Genomic DNA, 15,924 nt, shown 5'->3' on the forward strand with positions numbered 1-15,924 from the left:
CCTCTACATCTAAAAGTTCCCTAATACCTTCAAATCTTTTATGCACTAATAGACTTACTCCCCTGGAATGTGAAGATAGGATCGCATGAGACGCATATCCCACTCATGGCTTTTTTAGCCATTGTAGTGTATTCTTAGTCAAATGCGTCTCTTCTAAACAACATGTAGCCGGCTGAAACCGCATTAAGTAGCTAAAAATACTATGTCGTTTAGTCGTATAAGCCATGCCCCTCACATTCTAGCTGAGTATTCTAATCATACGTGTCATAATTCTAAATGGAAACAGATAAGTGAGCTCCACTCAATAAGGTCCTATGGTGCATTAATTCCAAACCTTGGATCGTCCCCGTACCTAAACCGGTGTGAGTGCCCTCCCTCCCATATCCCTTACCAAAAATAAAGGCTTTAATCCCAAATGAAACACTGCTAATCATTCCATAACTGGGGCACTCACTAACAAACTTGGCCACCGTTGAATGCAGCATATTTAACCCTTCAACTCTCAACCTCCCAAAACACAACCTGTAAACTGTGAACAACACTTCCTGTGCTACTCACACTCCTGCGTCAGAGGAGTTTGGTGATAAAGTGTTAATCAGATTGTCCCATCTGTGGAGCCGTCCTATGACGAGATGTTCTCCTGCACACTAATAAAAAAAAAAAAAAAAGAGAGATAGGAAGGGGAAACAGCAGCTCCATCCATTTGCAATCGTGCGTGCATCTCTTCCTAGGCGCAGTCTTCTCAAGTGTCCTTATTCTGCTCCTTCAGATGACTTTCATGACGATCCAACCATTGTGCTGTCTTTTCTGGGTCTTCAAAGAACCTGGTAGAGCCTAGATCCACCACTCTTAGTTTCGCTGGGAACAGCATAGAGTATTGGACTTGCAAATTTCTTCTCTTGACATCCAGAAAGAGTGTCCTCCTCTTCTGGACCTCTGTGGAATAATCCTGGAAAATGAAACTTTTGCCCCATTTATGACCAGATCTGTATTATCACGTGCTTGCCTCAATATAGTATCTCTATCTTTAAAATTCTATATTTTAGCAAGTATTGGTCTTGGCAGTCTACCGGGCGGTAGCGGTCTTGTGGGCACCGGATGAGCCCTTTCCACAGCATACAGTGAAGACAGTCCTTTGTCTTGAAATTTCTGCTGAATGCATTTTTCTATATAGTCCATGGCGTTTGCCCCCTTCCGTCTTTTCAGGGACCCCCACTATTCTGATATTATTACGGCGTGATCCATTTTCCAAATCATCAGCCTTTGCAAACAGGGCAGCAATATCTCTTGCCACTGACTTAGTCGCCATTTTAATAGGTCTTGCCTCCTCTTCCAGTACTGACACTCTTTTTTCTACTTCTGAGGTTCTTTCAGCAATTTTATGCATATCATGCCTTTTAGAGATATATCTTCTCTCAGACTGCCCACCTGAATATTGAGGGCTTTGAGGGTAGTGTTACAGCTTGCAACTGCCACCATGATGTCTTTGAGGGTGGGTTCCTGTTCAAGGGGTTTGTGGGGAACTTCTCTCCCCTGTATGACTTCTTTAGAAGCAGGGACCTGGCGACCATTTTGTCCCTCCCCCTCTTCATCTGAGGATCTTTCCTCCTGATTAGAGGACAATATTGCAGTCCCTTTATTTTGAGACCAGTCCTACACCCCCTCCGACACCCTTGTGAACCTGCTTAAGCGCGCTGCCGCGCTTCGGCTCACCACCTCCTGATGTCCTTCCTCCTCCGTGCCAGCGCCATGTTGGTTGAGCTCTGCTTTATCTGTTCTCGCAACGTTCTTCCCCCTCTTCAGCATGTTGGCGCACATATGTGCCTTGCTCCCCTCTCCCAGGCTCCTTTCCAGGCTCTTCTCTTCCACCAGAGATTTGTGATCATCAGGATGTTTCAGAATGTCGGCAGGAGCGCTCCAAAGTGCGTCTCACGCCGTGCAGCGGTAAGTCACGCCCCCCGTTTCAGTTTATTTTTTTAATATACTGTAGGGACAGGGATGTTAAAAATTCTTGTTGTGTACTTCATTAGGGAAAGATATTTCTTAGTACAAGAAAACATGCAGAGGCTTCCAGCCACATCTTGTTGCACACAGGCATCTGTAGTGCTCAGTAAAACTGTGAAGACAGATTCTCCTTAGTCACGAACAATTACAACTGTGATAGAAGACTCTAAACCGAAACGACAGTTGCACTTTAATTTATTGCTTTCTATGCCCCCTAAATTTATATAAAAATATGTTTATGCTATTTCTATCTACTTTCTATCAAGGTATATTTAGAGCCTAAAAACACTTAATAAAGCCCCATAGCTGGCGGAGGATGAAGAGGCACTGGCCACTGGCATCCAGCGCCAGTTCTAAATGTAAGACAGCTTCCTTGCTGTCTTACATTTAGACCATTTTCTTACGACTAAAACAGGCGTAGAAAATGGTAAAGGAGATAGGCCTGCCAGCCAGCACCCTTCCCTGCCAGGTCCACAATTTTACACCTGCCATGAGCAGGGCAAAGTCGCACATAACGACGCAACTAATTTAGGCGTATTTCAGTATAATAAATGACCCCCTTAGTTCTGAACAATGGTAATTTGCCACTTTAGACCAGACACGAGCGTTTTTAATGCAATAAACTCACAGCGTGGGTCAGTGAGAGGCCTGTTCTAGCCTCCACTCCTCGGACAGGATCTCACAGCATTATACTGATTTATAATGTTGTGTAACCCTGAGGGTCCTGAAATCTATTGTATTACACTGACTGCATTGTGTCAGTGTAATTAGGTAGATTTCATAACTCTATGGGTTACACAGCATTATAAATCAGATCAGAGGAGTGGATGTCAGAATGGAACACACACTGCGAGTTTTCGCATTCTACTCTTTCGTGTGTGTCTGGCCTTAGTCAAATAGATCATTGCTTATGCTTCATAATTTTTCTCAGACGTCAAACAGTTCAGGTAACAGTGTTTACTTACTACTGTTCGAGAAAACTGTACGTGGGGAAAAGCAAACATATTTCTCATGACACATAGTTTTGCAATGGAGTAACTTATTCATATTGTGAGACAACTCTGTTAGTGTATGTTGATGTCCCAACAAGTGATCTTGAGATATATATATCTTTTCATCTACAACAAGCTTAAAGAGTGTCTCTGAGAACAGGAACCCCTGGAAATATTCCCAGGCAGAATGTAGACATTAAACAACAAAATACTCACCCATCATCGGAGCTCCACTCCCAGCACCGAGCTCCCTTCTCCTCCGCTTCCGGTCTCACTGTGTGACATGCTGGCCACCGTTGTGGGCAATCAATAGCCTCCGCAGTGGTCTTGTGCTGTGCCTGCACATATCACCTCTGTGGCCACTGATTGGCCGGCAGTAGTGACCTGCGTGTATATGGCACCTCACCGGTAGTGGAGGAGAATGGAGCTCAGCAATGGAGCCTGCACCCTGCCTGGCAATATTAAAAAGGGGTTACCAGGCTCAGAAAACCCCTTTAAGAACATGGGTAGAGATAAAGCCTTTTTTGGAAAAACATTATACTGTATCTCTGCAGTCCTTTCCTTGGTAAGACCTTATCTGGCTATTGTGCCAACATAACAGATCACACATTTCCACTTTCTTCCCACTTTTTTTAAAACAAAATCAATAAAGGAAAGATTTTCTATAAGCTCTTTGGCCTATTATTCTAATACTGGTTTTGTAAAGAAAAAATGGGACCATCAGTCTATATGGAGTCACAATTGTCTTTGAGAGAGGTCTCATCCAATATTTGTATCAAGGGATTAACAATAACCACCTATCTGGTCACTTTCCTCTCCATATATCTAATATAAAACTCATGACAGATTCGGTTTGCACCCATATACTTGAATGAAGGTCCACTAACCACCACAGAAGAGGAGGTAGTTCTACTAACTTGCAGATTTCCAACCTTTTACATAAAAATAAGCATTACCCTCAGGCCTCACCTGACATCTGTTACATTTTTTTTTACTTTCCCTCATCTCCTCCATCACTATTTGGATATGAATTCTCACTTACCCATCATTTAATACTTCCCTCCCTTGAGCTGTGCACCCCCTTTTTGACCCAACATCCTTGCAAAGACCAAATATCCAATTTTAGTGAGGCTGAAATTCTTTACGACTAATTTTGTTTGACAAAATATGATGCTGAAAACAAAATTATCAGTGTTTAATTCCACAAATTATGTTAAAAAAGGAAACTTATACCAGTCTCTGAAAGCCTAGTGTATTTAAAATATCCTACCTTCTCCCCACGCAATTTAGCTTTGATTTGCTGTCTTTCATTGAAATTCTGGAGCCGAATTTGTCTGAGCCTCGCCAAATATTCCTACAAGACAAATAGATGTTATATGTACCATAATCTTCCAAAATGTTAAAGCCACATACATGGCTACATTCATACATATATCATTTGGACTTCTTTTAATAGTTGAGATAAACACTGGGGAAGCAGTACTAATACAGACAACTAGCAATATTGCCATTTAGGATTCCTTTTGCCTTTCATTCCCAATAACCCTGATATACTATCAATACATTAGTGGTCTCAGCCTGACAACCTCTTTTAGTAATGCAGCTGGCCACTTTCTAAAACCCCCAGCAATCAGCTGTGATCCCTAGTAGGTTTTCCCTTGTAGCGGCCACTGCAGGGGAAATGTAATATCATTTTTACCCAGCGTATCGTAGAGCTACATTTATCCACGTGTATGTTGATATGTACAGTGCTGACTGGAAGTTTCTGAACCCTTCAGAATTTTATACATTTCTGCAAACATTTGACCTTAAACTACTTCAGTCCTAAAAGTAAATAAAGATAACCAATGCAAACAAATAAAGCAAAAATATTAGGTATTTTTATGGAGGAAAATGATCCAGTATAACAAGTCTGTCAGCGGCAAAAGTATGTAAACCTTTTACTGGTGTGACCCGCTTCTGCAGCAATAACTGCAACTAAACATCTCCAGTAATTGTTGATTAGTCCTGCACATTGGCATGGTGTAATTTTATCCCATTCCTCCATACTAAACAGCTTCAACTCTGTTATGCTGGAGGGTTTCCTCCAATGAACTGCTCACTTCAGGTCCTTCACCAACATTTCTATTGGATTAAGGTCAGCACTTTGACTTGGCCACTCCAAAACTTTATTCTTCCTTAACCAGAGTGATTTCCGTGCTTAGGGTCATTGTCTTGCTGCATGACCCGTGTTCTCTTGTGATTCAGCTCAAAGACTGATGTCTTGACATTCTACTTTAGAATTTGCTGGTATGATTAAGAATTCATTGTTCCATCATTGATGGTAAGCTGTCCCAAATGCAGCAAAACAGGCCCAAACCATGATATTACCACCACCGTGTTTCACAGATAGGATGAGGTTTTTATGTTGGAATGCAGCTTTTTCCTTTCTCCAAAAAGTTCTATTTTGGTCTCATCTGTTTGCAAAACATTTTTTCCAATAGACTCATGGCTTGTTTAGGTGATCTTCTGCAAACTGGAAGTCATGTTCTTTTTGTAAAGCAGTAGCTTTCTCCTTGCAATCCTGCCATGCACACCATTGCTGTTCAGTGTCCCCCTGATGATGGCCTCATGAACATTAGCTAATGTAAGAAAGGCCTTTAGTTACTTGTAGGTCACCTTAGGTTGGTTTGTTTGACTACTTCTGGGGTGTGTAATGAAGGTCTTGAATTTCATTTGATTTGTATAAAATCTGTCTGACTGTGGATTGGTGAAGTCCAAACTCTTTAACAATGGTTTTGTAACTTTTTCCAGCCTGATGAGCATCAACAACCCTTCTTCTGAGGTTCTCAGAAATCTCCATTATTTGTGCCAAACATGTGTAGTGAAGATCAGACTTTGATAGGTCCTTGTTCTTTACATAAAAAAGTTGCCCACTCACACTTGATTGTCATCCCATTCATTGAAAATATCTAATTTCACCTTACAATTTTCTGTTAATCCTAAAGGTTTTCATAAGTTTGGCACTCAGACATGTGACACTGAATCATTTACGTCAATAAATAATTGACCAAGTGTAATATTTTGACTTATTATTTTGATTTGGTTATCTTCATCTACTTTCAGGACTTGCATGAAAATCTGATCTAGTTTTAGGTGACCTTTATGTAGAAGAAATATAGAAAATTCAGGGTTCACAGCCTTACTTTCAATGATTAATACATGTGAAATACATGTCAAGAAGTGCCATGTTACTTTTTTATATATGGTGTATTTGAAAGAAGCTGAGTAAAAATACATTTCTGTATGAAATATGGTAGATATTGCCCATTGAAATCAATTGGAGGCTGTTTGTGGATGTATTTCATGTGCAGTTCGGTACAAAATAAGAAAACGAATGAAAAAAAAAAACGCTGTGTGAACATAGCCTAACATAATAATACATAGAGGTAGGGCTGAAACGATTAATCGATTGAATTGAGTAATTCGACACCAAGAAATCCTTGATGCAAACTTTTTGCATCGAGTATTCATTTGTGTCATGTGACCACGGAGCAGGAGTGAAGCGCTTGCTATTACTTACCGCTCCGTGGTCACCCGCTGGCCCGCACCGCACTTTCTTCCTGACATATCGTCAGGTCATAGTGCACGTAAGTGCGATGACCCGACGCTGTGTGACGTCAGGACGACAGTGCAGCGCGCAGAGAAGATGGAGGAGCTGTGGAGCGGCGCCCCTTACAGGAAAGGTAAGTACTGTCGCTGGGGTCATACCTAGGAGGGGGGCAGTTGGTGGCACTGGGGGGGGGACGACAAACTGGTGGCACTGGGGGGGGGCAAACTGGTGGCACGGGGGGGGGGCCAACTGGTGGCACTGGGGGGGGCCAACTGGTGGCACTGGGGGGGGCCAACTGGTGGCACTGGGGGGGGGCCAACTGGTGGCACTGGGGGGGGGCCAACTGGTGGCACTGGGGGGGGCAAACTGGTGGCACTGGGGGGGCAAACTGGTGGCACTGGGGGGGGCAAACTGGTGGCACTGGGGGGGGCAAACTGGTGGCACGGGGGGGGGCAAACTGGTGGCACGGGGGGGGCAAACTGGGGGCACGGGGGGGGGCAAACTGGTGGCACCGGGGGGGGGGGGCAAACTGGTGGCACCGGGGGGGGGGGGGGCAAACTGGGGGCACCGGGGGGGGGGGGGGGCAAACTGGTGGCACCGGGGGGGGGGGGGGGCAAACTGGTGGCACCGGGGGGGGGGGCAAACTGGTGGCACTGGGGGGGCAAACTGGTGGCACTGGGGGGGGGGCAAACTGGTGGCACGGGGGGGGGGGGGGGAAGCAAACTGGTGGCACCGGGGGGGGGGGAAGCAAACTGGTGGCACCGGGGGGGGGGCAAACTGGTGGCACCGGGGGGGGGGCAAACTGGTGGCACCGGGGGGGGGGGGGGCAAACTGGTGGCACTGGGGGGGGCAAACTGGTGGCACTGGGGGGGGCAAACTGGTGGCACTGGGGGGGCAAACTGGTGGCACTGGGGGGGGGGCAAACTGGTGGCACCGGGGGGGGGGGGGGAAGCAAACTGGGGGCACCGGGGGGGGGGGGGGGAAGCAAACTGGTGGCACCGGGGGGGGGGGGCAAACTGGTGGCACCGGGGGGGGGCAAACTGGTGGCACGGGGGGGGGGGGGGGGGACAAACTGGTAGCACCGGGGGGGGACGGCAAACTGGTGGCACCGGGGGGGGGGACGGCAAACTGGTGGCACCGGGGGAGGGGGGGCAAACTGGTGGCACCGGGGGAGGGGGGGCAAACTGGTGGCACCGGGGGGGGGGCAAACTGGTGGCACTGGGGGGGAGAAACTGGTGGCACTGGGGGGGAGAAACTGGTGGCACTGGGGGGGGAACTGGTGGCACTGGGGGGGGGAAACTGGTGGCACTGAGGGGGGGCAAACTGGTGGCACTGAGGGGGGGGGGCAAACTGGTGGCACTGAGGGGGGGGGGCAAACTGGTGGCACTGAGGGGGGGGCAAACTGGTGGCACTGAGGGGGGGGCAAACTGGTGGCACTGAGGGGGGGGGCAAACTGGTGGCACTGAGGGGGGGGGCAAACTGGTGGCACTGAGGGGGGGCAAACTGGTGGCACTGAGGGGGGGGCAAACTGGTGGCACTGAGGGGGGGGGCAAACTGGTGGCACTGAGGGGGGGGCAAACTGGTGGCACTGAGTTAGCAAGACGGTGGCACGGAGGGGGGGGCAAGCTGATGGCAGTGGGGTGGGGGAGAGCTGAAGGCATTGGGGAAACAGAGCTGATGGCACTGGGGGGAACGGATGCACTTGGGCTGATCGCACAGGGGGGAACAAAGGGTGTTGGGGACTGATGGCAGGGGATCTGATGAGTTTTTATAAAGGTAAACAGTCTATTAATAAATTTTTTCTTATTAGATTACTAATTTCTAAAATAATCATTTTCTGCAGCCCTACATAGAGGCATTAGGTCTGCAACAGGGGGAGCTGCTCTTAGCAGCCCTCAGCTCTAGCTTATAAAGGGTGTCCCAGAGCTGGGTACCAACCCCCAAGACACCACAACCTGTGGTGTCATTACATGTATGGTGAAAGATTATTCTCTTCTTTTATTGTTGTGAGACCGTAATGGACTTCCACAACATAAAATAACCCATCCTATCCTCCTAGAAAGTAGATGAGAATGTAAGAGCAGTTTGTGTAAGATCATAAAGGAGTTCTGTACTTTGGCCATTGCCACCCTATTCAATATCATAAATAATCTCTACTCCATGAGTCTTACATAGGTTTATCTACTTTCATAGGTAACACAGCACCTCTTCGTAAATGCTAATGTATTAGGCAAGTGACTTGTATAAAATCATCCAAGCAAGGGAAAACATGCACAGGCAGAAATAAAGTGGGTGGCACAGCCCATAATGCCAACTATGGGATAATGTCTGGAAGGGGGGAGATGCTAACAAAACATGGGAACATTAAAAATATCTGATGGTCTTGTCCAGCCATCCAAACTTTTTTGAGGAAAGCTGTTTAGCCTATACAACACGGTAACCCCTACACTGCATCAATTCCTATAGATTAGTTACCAACTTTAACAAAAGTCTGCCGAGACATATTTTAAATGCAGCAAGACAAGTAAGTGTTCAGCACTGGAAATCCTCGGCCTCTTCTACTCCTGGTGAATTTATTGACTGTCTAACATAACGCTCACAGAACACCTTTTGGCTCATACTGATGAGTTGAATGATAAATTCACATGCACCCGGTACTACTGGATGTTTAAAGTGTAACTGTCATTCTTTTTTTTTGTAATGTGTAGGGGCAGTGATACTGAACATTTTTGTAATATACTTTAATTACTGAAATTGTACATTTCTATTATAAAAATAGCTCTAAAATTGCCCATTTTGAGCCTTTAGTAATGCTCCTCTGTCTTCTGTTTACATAACTGTGGAGACTTGCTGAACACTGACTGTGTTATGTAAACAGAACACAGAGGAGCGTGGCTAAGGCTCAAAATTGGCAATTTTAGAGCTATTTTTCTAATATAAATGTACAATATCGGTAATTAAAGTATATTACAAAAATGGTCAGTATCACTGCCCCTATATATTACATAAATAAAAAAAATAATGACAGTTACACTCTAAGACATTGCAGGGATCTGGGTATTTGGACATTAAAGGGCATCTGTCAGCAGATTTGTACTCACAGTATGAAACTGGCTGACCTGTTATATGTGTGCTTGGCAGCTGAAGCTGGTCCCATGTTCACTTGTGCCCGCATTGCTGAGAAAAATTACCTTTTAACATATGCAAATGAGCCTCTAGGAGCAACAGGGGCGTTGCCGTTACCGCTAGAAGCTCTGCTCTCTCTGCAACTTAGACAGTGGTCAAGCAGTCTAAACATGTCAATCAAAATGGTGAGGAGCGGCAGTTGCAGAGAGCAGTGCCTCTAGGTGTTACAGCCCCCATTGCTCTTAGAGTCTCATTTGCATATTTTAACCCTTTAAATAATTACAGCTAAATAGGAGTTCTTACAACTGATGAGAACTCTTATCCTGATAAACTAAACAACGCACAAGGAGACCCCCCCCATACTGCTTCTTCTTCCTCCTTCTAGGGAGCATCTGAATTGCTGTGATACTATGACCTTTGTATCACTGCTAGTACAATCCTTTCATATATGTTTTATCTATACACATTTACTTTGCATTGTATTTTTTTCCATTATTGCTGACATGCCTGTTTTAGCAAATAATTGTATTCCACATGAAATGACAATACTGGGACATTTCTTCTTTCCACTATGTTTTGTCCCTCTTCTTCCATTCTTGCTAAAAGTTAATGCATAAAGGGACAGATGGGAGTAACCAGTTGGGGGCGTGTCTCTGAATAGTCTAGGATTGTCCAATCCTAGCTGTCAGTGGCAGACTGTGCAGGGACACACACCCACCTGCTAAAGTGGTTGTCCGAGTTATGAAAAAAAAATAATAGCACTGTAAATCTGATGGTCAGCAATATATAACTAAGCTAAGCAAGTTTTAGGCAAAAAAAATAATATTTCCTCATTTCCCTGGTTCTTCTCTGGCCCTTTGTTTACCTGCAATAACAACAATCTCTGCCCCTCCCCCTGCGCTGCAAAGGGAGTGAATAAGTCTGCCTTGAGTGATATGTCTGCCTGCTAGGAGACTCAGCAGCATGTTGTATGTGTAGGACTACAAGTCCCAGCTGTACAATGACACTGCTGATACACACAGGATCTAGGATCTTCTCCCTATCTGTTCTTGTGCAATGCTCTGCAGAACTCCTCTAGTCTGTCAGCACTTGCGTCCAGCATTTGTCTCCTCACTGCCTGCAGCTACTCAGTAGAGCTCTTTCCTGAAGAATCCAGGGAGAGAGAGCAGATGGCAGTGCAGGGGAAGGGGGGCGGGTCCAGCACAGTGACGTCTCATGTACAGGCACATATCTGCTCTCTCAGGCTTGTGCACGAAACATCATCAGAGCAGGGAGAGAAGCTGACATCACAGGTCAGTGAAATCTAAGAAAGCAGCAACTGTAGATGCAGTAAGTGCATGGTAAAGCCTTTACATTTGATTATTTAAAAAAAATACAAAGAACAAAAAAATAACTCGGACAACCCCTTTAATACCCATCTGCACCTTTATCCAGTTTCTGCCCTTCTTTTTGGTAAATCTAGACTTAAAAAAGGACCTATCTCAGTAGCGGAATAGTATAAGAGTGCCTATATCTGGGACAGCATTTTTATAATAATTAACTGGAGTCGAGATGCAAGTGTGTGTCATTCACAAGCAAAGAGTTAATGAAATCAAACATTTAAGAAAAAGGTGCCTGAGTAGAACAGATGAAATGGTTGACAATGGAGAGGATTTACATATGACAAATGAAACACATAAATTAAGTTTTGGTTAGTAGTATTACAGCCAGCATGAAGTGCGGGACCTCAAACAGCTTCAGGTTGGAGCTTCCTAATATGTGTTATAGAGAACACGAAAAAACATGCAAAGGCAGGAAATGCTGATGGCAGGTGACACAAGGGTGCTGCAAACAGGCTCAGGCATGCGAGAGGCCTACCTGTTCTTCTTTGTGTCGGGCCTTCCCTCCTCCAGCAGAGCTTGGTCTGCCTCCATATATAGCTGCCAGGCTGTACACAGCGTCCTGTTCACCATTTAATGTATGAAGTGTAAGAATGGCAGGGGCTACATCAGAGGGGGGTTTAAAAACTTGTTCCTAACTTTCTAGAACTGTCCCACCACTATCATATTGAGTCGATTTCATTCACTCTTTATATACACCAGTTATAGTTCTTTAGGTGTAACTAAGCATTTAAAAGGGTTTTCAGAAATTTTTCTTTACCGATTACCTATCCTCAAGGTAGGTCATCAGTATCTGATTGGGGAGGGTCCGACACCCAAGCACAACACCGTACATTGTATAGCGGCTGTGCCAAGTATCGCAGCTCAGCCCCATTCACTTCTATGGGGCTGAGCTGTTTCTAGGCCATGTGACCGATGAATGTTTTGTCACTGGCCTAGGGAAAGCTTTGAGAAGACCACAGTGCTCACAGGAGCACCCATGCCTTCTCAAACAGCTGATCGGCAAGGGTCCCGGGTGTCAGACCCCCACTGATCAGATACTGATGACCTATCCTGAGGATAGGTCTGGTCATTAGTATACAAATCTTGGAAAACCCCTTTAACACTATTTCCAAGTCTAAGCAGACATAAAAGTTGAGAAATTTAGCAAATACGTACATCTTTGCTGCTTTTGTGCTGATTTTAGGTCTTATGTCTTTTTCACTAAAATATTTATAATATTTTATATATATATATATATTATATATATATATATATATATACACATACATACATACATACATATACACATACACACACACACACACACACACACACTAAGAGATTTTCACAGACAGCAGCTTAGCTCCATTCTGCTGTCAGACATGGAACAGTTGGGCTCTAAGGCTCCGTCGCAGATTTTATCATATATGTCAGGAAGGACAGCACAGCTTTAATGCTATTTTTTATTTCAAAACATTAGCTACCGTGGCTGAACCCCGACTGTTAGGCTACTTTCACACTGGCGTTAATATTTTCCGGTATTGAGATCCGTCATAGGGTCTCAATACCGGAAAAAAAACAAAACGCTTCCGTTTCATCCCCATTCATTGTCAATGGGGACAAAACATAACTGAACAGAACGCAGTGCTCCAAAATGCATTCCGTTCCGTTCTGATACCGGAGAGCAAACCGCAGCATGCTGCGGTTTGCTTTCTGTCCTGGGATGCGGAGCAAAATGGATCCGTCATGACCCACAATGCAAGTCAATGGGGACGGATCCGTTTTCTCTGAAACAATCTGACAATAGAAAACAGATCTGTCCTCCATTGACTTTCAAAGAAGTTCATGACGGATCCGTCTTGGCTATGTTAAAGATAATACAACCGGATCCGTTCATAACGGCTGCAGACGGTTGTATTATCAGTAACGGAAGCGTTTTTGCTGATCCCTGCCAGATCAGGCAAAAACCCAATTGTGAAAATAGTCCAAGTCGATGGGGTTTGTTGGGCACCACTGGTGTCCGTCCTGTGACAGATCTAGCCAGAATGTTAGAGCCTAACTGTATAACTCACCTGCGCTCACCTGTGCTCCTACAATACAAAATGTCAGCTGTGCTGTGATTGGTTGTTATGGGCAATAAAGACAGTGTCACAAATGTCTGCAGCATGTGCAAACATATGCTGAATAAATCGGTGAAATTCACAAAGGTTGTCACGTGATCAATGAAATAAGGGTTCTGAGGATGAATACAGTATGAAGCACCATGAATGGATGAGTTCAGTTACACTTTGTGTGAAGCATTTATGGCGGTGTAATCTGAATAGAGGCCGTGAGCATGTTAATGGCCGTTAGCGGAGCTTGAGAGTAAGAGATGTACATTTCTGCTCCTACCACAAGATGCAGGAATAACACAAACATTTGTATGACATAAACAGTACACTAAAATCATATCTGGCAATAAACTGATCATACAGGCTGAAGTTCGAAAAGCTCTATATTTTTTTTTTTTTTACCATTTAACTAAGGACGCCCACAGGTGACATATGTCACAGGGGCACATCTGCCTATACATGGAGTGGTCCCTGAAGAGTAAACACCACCCTTTTCTTTTATATTCTAAACTAAAGGTTCTTTTACACAGATGAGCATTTGTAGAAACGCTTGTTCCCGATAATTGACTTGTGTAAAGGTGCCAGTGATCTCCTGATGAACAGTCATTCCTCGGGTGACTGTGCTGTTCTGCCAGCACCTAGCCATTTCTGTGCAGCAGATCGTGCGGACTAAATAGGAATCTCCTGCCCTGAAACACTGAATTTCGATGGGGACAAGTGATCACTGTAGGGTGATTACAGCAATTATTGGGAACGTTTGGTTTGCTTCCATTAGTCGTCTGAAACATCTGCCTGTGTAAATGACCTTTAGGTTAAGACCAGATGGCACAGCAGGCTGCACGTGGCCTAGCCATGGCTACCTGCAGCAGGTGATGGCTGCATGATTCTGCAGAAAAACAACGCGGCCGCTGGTCACCGGGCATGTGATAACAGACTGCTCAGCCTTACCCTTTAATGAAAGAGCTTGTCATCTCCCATCTACACAGCCTTTGGATATGGGATACCTTGAAATTACCAAACTACCCCTTTAAACCTGCTAGCAGAGGTGATATTAACTACAGACTCGGGGCAGCAGCAGGGAAGGGGGAGCCCAAGTTTGGAGAGCAGATATGGGCCTATGGTCTATCTAATCCGGCACTGCCTGCAGCTGCCTCCCTTAGGCTACTTTCACGCTTGTGTTTCTATTTTCCGGTATTGATATCCATCATAAGATCTCGATACCGGAGAAAAACGCTTCCGTTTCGTCCCCATTCATTGTCAATGGGGACAAAACGTAACTGAACAGAACGCAGTGCTCCAAAATACATTCCGTTCCGTTATCATACCGGAGAGCAAACCACAGCATGCTGCGGTTTGCTTTCTGTCCTAAGAAGCGGAGCAAAACGGAACAATGCAAGTCAATGGGGACGGATCAGTTTTTCTCGGACATAATAGAAAACGGATCCGTCCTCCATTGACTTTCAATGGAGTTCATGACGGATCCGTCTTGGCAATGTTAAAGATAATAGAACTGGATCGGTTCATAACCGATGCAGATGGTTGTATTATCAGTAACGGAAGCGCTTTTGCCGAGCCCTGCCGGATCCAGCAAAAACGCTGGTGTGAAAGTAGCCTAAATGATATCCTTTTTTTTTTTTTTTAAAGGGGAAAAGGCTCAACAAATCTTTTAATCTCTCCTTGCTTATGTTCACACAAAGAAATACTGAATGTACTGACTCCAGTACGTTCCTTGTGGAGGGTATTCCACATTCCTGACTTTCAATTGAAATGAAATCGGCTAAATTATCAAATTGGGCAACAAACACCAACCCCTCTATTAGCCAAATATCATATTATTTCAATCAGGTATATATATGACCTATTTCAAACTATTCAAATTAGGATCTATCCTGCACCAATGCATTGGTTGTATAAAGAACTACCCAGCAGTGAGTAGGTAATATTATGGAAAAATGAGAAACAAGGTAATTCCAACACTCTTTATTTGTATAACACCAGTTGTCTTTATTTAATACATTTTAACCCTTAGAAGACCTTGTGATTTTTCGTTTTTGCATTTTTGTTTTTCACTCCCAGCCTTAACTTTTTTTATTTTTCCCATTCACAGAGTCTTAGGCTTGGTTCACACCTGAGCGTTTTACAGCGCGTTCCTACGCGCTGTAAAACGCTCAACAAGCAAATATCAATGCTTCCCTATCGGCATGGTTCTCACCTGAGCGTTTTACAGCGCGTACGATCACGCTGTAAAACGCCCGACGCCCCAAGAAGTACAGGAGCTTCTTTGGGGGCGTCTTGTCGCGCGTTCCCGTACATAGACTTCCAGGAACGCGCGACAATGGGCGTTCGCTTGTTCCGAAGCCGCAATTGTAAACGCGCATACAATCGCGCATACAGATCGCTCCATCCCGTACGCTCAGGTGTAAACGCAGCGTAATGAGGGCTTATTTTTGCTGGACAAGTTGTACTTTCTAATGGCACCATTTAAAGAGGACCTTTCACTTGTAAAAACAATGTGAACTAAGTATGCTGCCATGTAGAGCGGCGCCCGGGGATCTCACTGCACTTACTATTATCCCCGGGCACCGTTCTGTTCTCCCGTTATGCCCTCCGGTACCTTTGCTTTTTAAGTTATAGTAGGCGGGTCTTCCCTTGTCCTGTGGGCGTCTCCTTCTCCTAGGCTGCAGCGCTGGCCAATCGCAGCGCACAGCTCACAGCCTGGGAGGTTTTTTTCTCCCAGG

At 44.9% G+C, this 15,924-nt stretch overlaps 1 protein-coding gene across 1 annotated transcript in view; it reads right to left on the reverse strand.

Moving 5' to 3' along the window:
• Positions 1 to 15,924, reverse strand: part of NEK1 (NIMA related kinase 1) — a 157,462-nt gene that overhangs the window by 97,288 nt on the left and 44,250 nt on the right. The window contains 2 exon segments of the mRNA XM_040418655.1: positions 4,267 to 4,350; positions 11,572 to 11,655. Coding sequence (XP_040274589.1) covers positions 4,267 to 4,350; positions 11,572 to 11,655 — 168 coding nt within the window.

The sequence above is a fragment of the Bufo bufo genome, chromosome 2 (genome assembly GCF_905171765.1).
Source record: "Bufo bufo chromosome 2, aBufBuf1.1, whole genome shotgun sequence".
NCBI classification, from domain to species: domain Eukaryota; kingdom Metazoa; phylum Chordata; class Amphibia; order Anura; family Bufonidae; genus Bufo; species Bufo bufo.